General features: G+C 24.7%; 1 protein-coding gene across 1 annotated transcript; it reads right to left on the bottom strand.

Annotated features, from left to right (window-relative positions):
- Window positions 1-2,539: 2,539 nt before the first annotated feature.
- Window positions 2,540-5,098, bottom strand: LOC126909058 (venom protease-like). Its single transcript, XM_050691427.1, has 6 exons — window positions 4,824-5,098; window positions 4,634-4,764; window positions 4,463-4,572; window positions 4,110-4,369; window positions 2,859-3,019; window positions 2,540-2,789 (listed from the first exon to the last, which is right to left on the bottom strand). Exons 1-6 carry the CDS (start codon window positions 4,891-4,893, stop codon window positions 2,604-2,606), a joined length of 918 nt encoding a protein of 305 aa, XP_050547384.1. The 5' UTR covers window positions 4,894-5,098; the 3' UTR covers window positions 2,540-2,603.
- Window positions 5,099-5,321: the final 223 nt, after the last annotated feature.

Below are 5,321 nucleotides of genomic sequence, written 5' to 3'. Positions count from 1 at the left end.
AAAAAAATTGAAAAAATTTCGAAAATTAGCGATTTTTAAATTTGTAATTTTTTTGGAGGTTTCCCCCATTTACGGGGAACGAGGGAATTTTTTTCAATTTTTAAGGGTAATGTCTTCGACTAGATACGATTTGTGATCTTTTGACGTATTATTGAAAGAAATCGGTTCGGTGAGAGCTGAGAAAAAGTGGTAACAGACACAAAAAAAAAATAAATGAAAAAACACATCTTAGTAAAACCAATACCTTCTCAGCTTCGCATCGAAGCTAAAACGGTTGCACAGTGTGGACGTGGCTTAGTTGGGACATGTTTAGATGATATCTGACAGTGATTAAAATCACTGTTATAAGAAACGCTCCGATACAAATCTGTAGATATGTTTAATTTTAATTAAATTGGTGGATTATTCCAAAAATAAAATAACTACTATTTCCTTCATTATTCCTAATTAGCAATTCTATGATTTATAAATATAATATATGAATAAATATCTATTATAGCAATTTAACGTAATATTAAATTTATATTTAATAATTTAGTATTTTATGCGTTTATGGAGAAATTATAAAAAATTATAAAGTAGTTATTACTTTTATCAGAAGATAATTTTTTGTTAATTATAAATAAATGGTTTACAAGGAATTTTTATCAGAGACCAAAATATACTTTTTCTAAACCTATTTTTGCGCTTATTTTAAAACTGTAATTAAAGTTTTGCATATTGACTAAATAATGACAAAATCCTTTTTTTATTGATATAACTAATATTTATGTTACGTATGAATAATCAATAAATATATTTGAATTTAAAAAAATAATGTAACAAGCATAATGTTTTAGTTGCAGTATATAATATATAAATGTAGATAATAATATAATCTATATCTATAAATTCATAACGTAACAAAAAATACCTGATTTCATTGTAACAAACTGAATAAGACATACTTTTGAGCTTGACCGAGCTAATGGGTCTAAACTCTATCCCTTTAGTAGTTCACTAATTGGAGGGATTGGGGCTGACCAGTGTATCCAACGGGAGGAATCGAAAAGAGATTAAAACTCGTCGTCAAAAACATTAGTTAATTTGTGTACTACTTTTGTGTCTACGTTGGGGCACTACCGACGTACGACATTGGTTATTAAGTATTTTTATTTAGATATATTATACAATAAGGAATATATATAGGGATTAAAAATAAGACACTTATTATTTCAGAAATAATTGAAAATGTTATCATTGTTATCATTTTTTTATAATTTTGTTAAATACTTGTTTTGTTTTTAATAGTTTTATCTACTTACTAATATTTAGTAATTAAATAGTTTTTAAATCAAACATTTTTCATAAATATTTATTTATTTTTCAAACATAATATTGATTTGAATAATTCTAAATGGAGGGCTTTTATTAAATGGAGTTGCACCACTAATTATATTACCAATTAAAAAGTAATTATTTTTCTAATAATAAAGATTTATAAAAATCTATGTTATTACACTAAACTATCTATAATTTTTCAAAATAAGTTTTGAATAAATTATATAAAGAAAAAATGTTATGCATTTATATGATGATTTAAATGTTTACGATTGCGTACAATTCTAAAATCTAAGATCATGAAATATATAATTTGGTGATGTCTTACAACTTTGAATTCTACTGTATAATAAAATGTAGAACTTTAATAGAATGTATTACTCCGATAAATGAAAAGAGTGAATGTATGATCATTATGCATTGTTCATTTCTTTATGTATTAGCCATAAAACATTCAGAGAGTACATTTGTAAACAATTTTTTATGTAGTTTTAAAAATTAAGTTTCAAAATTTTCCTGTCCTTTAGAAAAGGAAATCACAAATGTTAGCCAATAATAATTATTATATTATTGATTTTTAATGAATACGTTTTTTTATTTATATGAAGTTACATTTGATAACATTTCAGGTATAGATGTGTCTTTGGATAAAGTAATAAAAAAAAATAGGAATAAACAAACGTTTTGGTGAATATAATTTAAATAATAAATCTACAATTGTTAGTATAAATATTACTGTAATAAAACAAAAATCTCCTTCCAAAAGTCCATTTAAAACTTAACCATTGGTATCGTCACAGAACATTTGTGGAATCTAAACTATAAATAAAATATTAGCGGGTAAACCAGCTATCAATTTATGTTCACAAAGTTTTTAAATTTAATTTATTTCGGACATTTGATAAAGAATCAATTGCTATAGAAATGTCATGTCACGATGTTATATGATTTTTTATTCATCATAATTTTTAAGATTTAAATAAATAGGTTAAACACATCATATTGTCCAAAATTTCGCACCAATATTTTTAATTTATTTAAAACCAAAATCTATCATCAATAAAAAAAAAAAAAATTTTTTAATATGTTATTCAGTTTTTACTTAATATTGAGTAATAAACATTTTTACTTAAATGATAACAAATAATTTGTTATCATTTCCAAAACAACATATGCTGAAAAGTTCTAATAAATACGTATTTGAAATTTGCACAAAAAATAATAAAAGTATAATGAAAAGTTTATTTTCATTACTGATTTTTAAAACAAAGTCTTATTTTAACTCAAAGAAATGCATTGGATGAAGGCCAAACTATTTTTTCTATCCATGGTAAGTAATGCAAAATTTTAGTGTATACTCCAGCTTTTTCTTTATCTGCACAAAATTCTCCAAAAGAAGTTATTCCGACTTGAACGTACATTTGCTTATATTTAGGATGAACAATTTGTAATGGACCTCCAGAGTCACCCTGTCATCATTTACAAAAGCATTTTTCACTTTAAATCTAATAAGATTTTAAAATAAATTATAATAGTACTTGACAAGTATCTTTTTCTTCAGTTTCTGATCCAGCACATAATTGGCTTTCATTATGTATTCCAATATTGAGTAATTTGGTTATACCATAACTTGCCTTACATTTGTCCATTGATATTAAATCCAAATCAACTTTTTGCAAATGGGAGCTTGGTGGGCCACCTAAAAATAGACCATATGTTTTTTATTTATTTATAAAGTTGTATAATTAGTTATGAACTATTCTATTATTCAATAAATTTTTTTTTTGTAAATTTTTTCAAATATCTACTTTTTAATTTTTAATAAAAATTTAAAATTTTACGGCAAAAAGTGTTTCTCTAATTGATTGTTTTATTTTTCTAAGTTATAATAAAAATATAGCTGTAGATAAAATGCTCTTAATAAGAACTTAATTTTCAATCTGTCACTGATGTTTATTACGAAGGTTTGAGGCCTTATGCATTGTTTGTTTTTGTAAAAACTAAAATATGTATATTAATTAGAAAATTAGTTTGGTGGCGTGGGAGATTATACCCTCAACAATAAAAAATGTTCCCATTATACTGTTCAATGGCGAAGTTTCATGGAGCTGAATGTCTCGGAAGTGATTCAAACAAATGATATGAATGCGTAAAGTCTCAAACATTATTAAATAGGGTATAAGACTTTTAGGGTTAAATACATTTTATTACTGCAAATATCAGGTGAGTTTGTTTGAGTATTACTCATATCTTAAAAGTCAGACAGAAATTGTTCTAATCATATAAGAAATTTACAGATTAATTTAAGACTCTTTTAACGTTAATCTTTTTTCGAAAATAGGGTAATAAACAGATTTATTATTACAAATTAAATTCTAATTTATTGGAATAGTATTAATAATTGCATCTTTAGAGTTTTCATATTTAAATAATATTAAAAACCAACCTCATCAATTAAATTTTGAAAAGTTCAAAAAATTTAATAAACCCTTTAACTGAATGATATGTTTGTTCACAATGTATTTTAAATGTTAATATAAAAGTTTTAAATGTTGGTAATAAAACAATGTATATGAAATGAACAAAGAACTCCTCGATTTGGATATTAGAGAAGTGGAATTTAAAGTAATAATATTAATGTTGTTTATTTTTTAGAAATTGTTCAGTAATTGGACCAGTTACGCTATTACGCCTTTCATTTTCTTTTACTTGAAATAATTTTTCTATTTATTTATGGGAGTATTTGCATTAAATATTTTTTTGTAATTTATATAGGATTGATAACCAACCAGTGGATGTCAATCCCCAGCCTGTAGCAATTAGATTTGTCATGTATAATTGATGATTTGCATTAAGACATAGTGGTAGAATATATTCTGAAAAATCAACATCTTTATCTAAGTAGAACAATGCAATATCGTTATATCTAGAAGGTGGTTTGAAATCTGGATGCACTACGCGCCGAATTATGTCATAGTTTACGGGTTGTGCATCGTCAGTATCTGATTCTATGTCAAGATCGCCAAGACGAACCCACCGAGCTGATAATCTAGAATATTTATGAAAAGATCAAGAAAGTAATAAAATTAATTAAATTATCAGATAATTANTAATAAAATTAATTAAATTATCAGATAATTACGAATTTAATTTTTCACAATGTGCAGCACTCAAGATCCATCTATGACTTATCAATGAACCACCACAGGACCATCTAACACTTTCTAATGTTTTTCCGTATCCAATCAATGCCTAAATTTATAAGATAAAAATGAATTAACATTTTATAGATTATTATATTATCATCACGAACCATATGAGGAAATTCCTTCGGATTTGCGTTTTTGCCGCCAACAACTGTTACATGAAAAAAATTGTTGTCAGAGTTCATTGTAACTGGATTATTTTTGTAATCACGGGAATATTGAATATACTCATTGCACTCTATAAATGTAATTTTTTAAAGAGTCAAGTTAAATCAATTATTAATTATGATCTAATACTTTCTTCGAAGATTGATTGTTTTGTTTCATATCTAGTATTAGATAGATTATCTGTTGGACAACATACCATTGGTTCTAAACCAACAAACTTGCATATCTTTGGATTTTTTCCTTGTTTAATTAGTTGATGCACTGCTGTACATTCACTAAGAATCTTACATGTTAATTTATTTCCTTTGCATTCATAATTTAACGAATCATCACCTACAAACGTCAAATTTATAGATTAACTAAATGTAATATAATTTTAGATTGTCTTATCACAGGTTGATTATTTAACTAAGAGTCACGAAATAAATAAATAATTTAACAGATAAATTATAATATTTTTACTTTTCGGAAATTAAAAGTATTTTATATTTTACAATACATTGTCAGAGTTATGTTAAACAATAAATCTGTACACTATAAAAAATAGTTTTCATAAATATACTCGCTTGTTAATTTAATAAAAATAAATTTTTTTTTTAGTTTATAATTTTCATTTAAAAAAAAAAT

This window comes from Daktulosphaira vitifoliae, unplaced genomic scaffold (genome assembly GCF_025091365.1).
Source record: "Daktulosphaira vitifoliae isolate Bord-2020 unplaced genomic scaffold, ASM2509136v1 Scaffold_98, whole genome shotgun sequence".
NCBI classification, from domain to species: Eukaryota; Metazoa; Arthropoda; class Insecta; order Hemiptera; family Phylloxeridae; genus Daktulosphaira; species Daktulosphaira vitifoliae.
Note: the sequence above shows the minus strand (reverse complement) of the source record. Positions and strands in the feature narration are given on the sequence as shown.

Excerpts from the sequence above, each read along its gene's own strand:
- LOC126909058 (XM_050691427.1), bottom strand. The coding sequence starts at position 4,893 with ATGGTATGTTGTCCAACAGATAATCTATCTAATACTAGATATGAAACA. Across the intron at positions 4,573-4,633 it reads CGAAGGAATTTCCTCATATG|GCATTGATTGGATACGGAAA; the intron begins GTTCGTGATGAT and ends TTATAAATTTAG. Across the intron at positions 3,020-4,109 it reads CTGGGGATTGACATCCACTG|GTGGCCCACCAAGCTCCCAT; the intron begins GTTGGTTATCAA and ends GTCTATTTTTAG.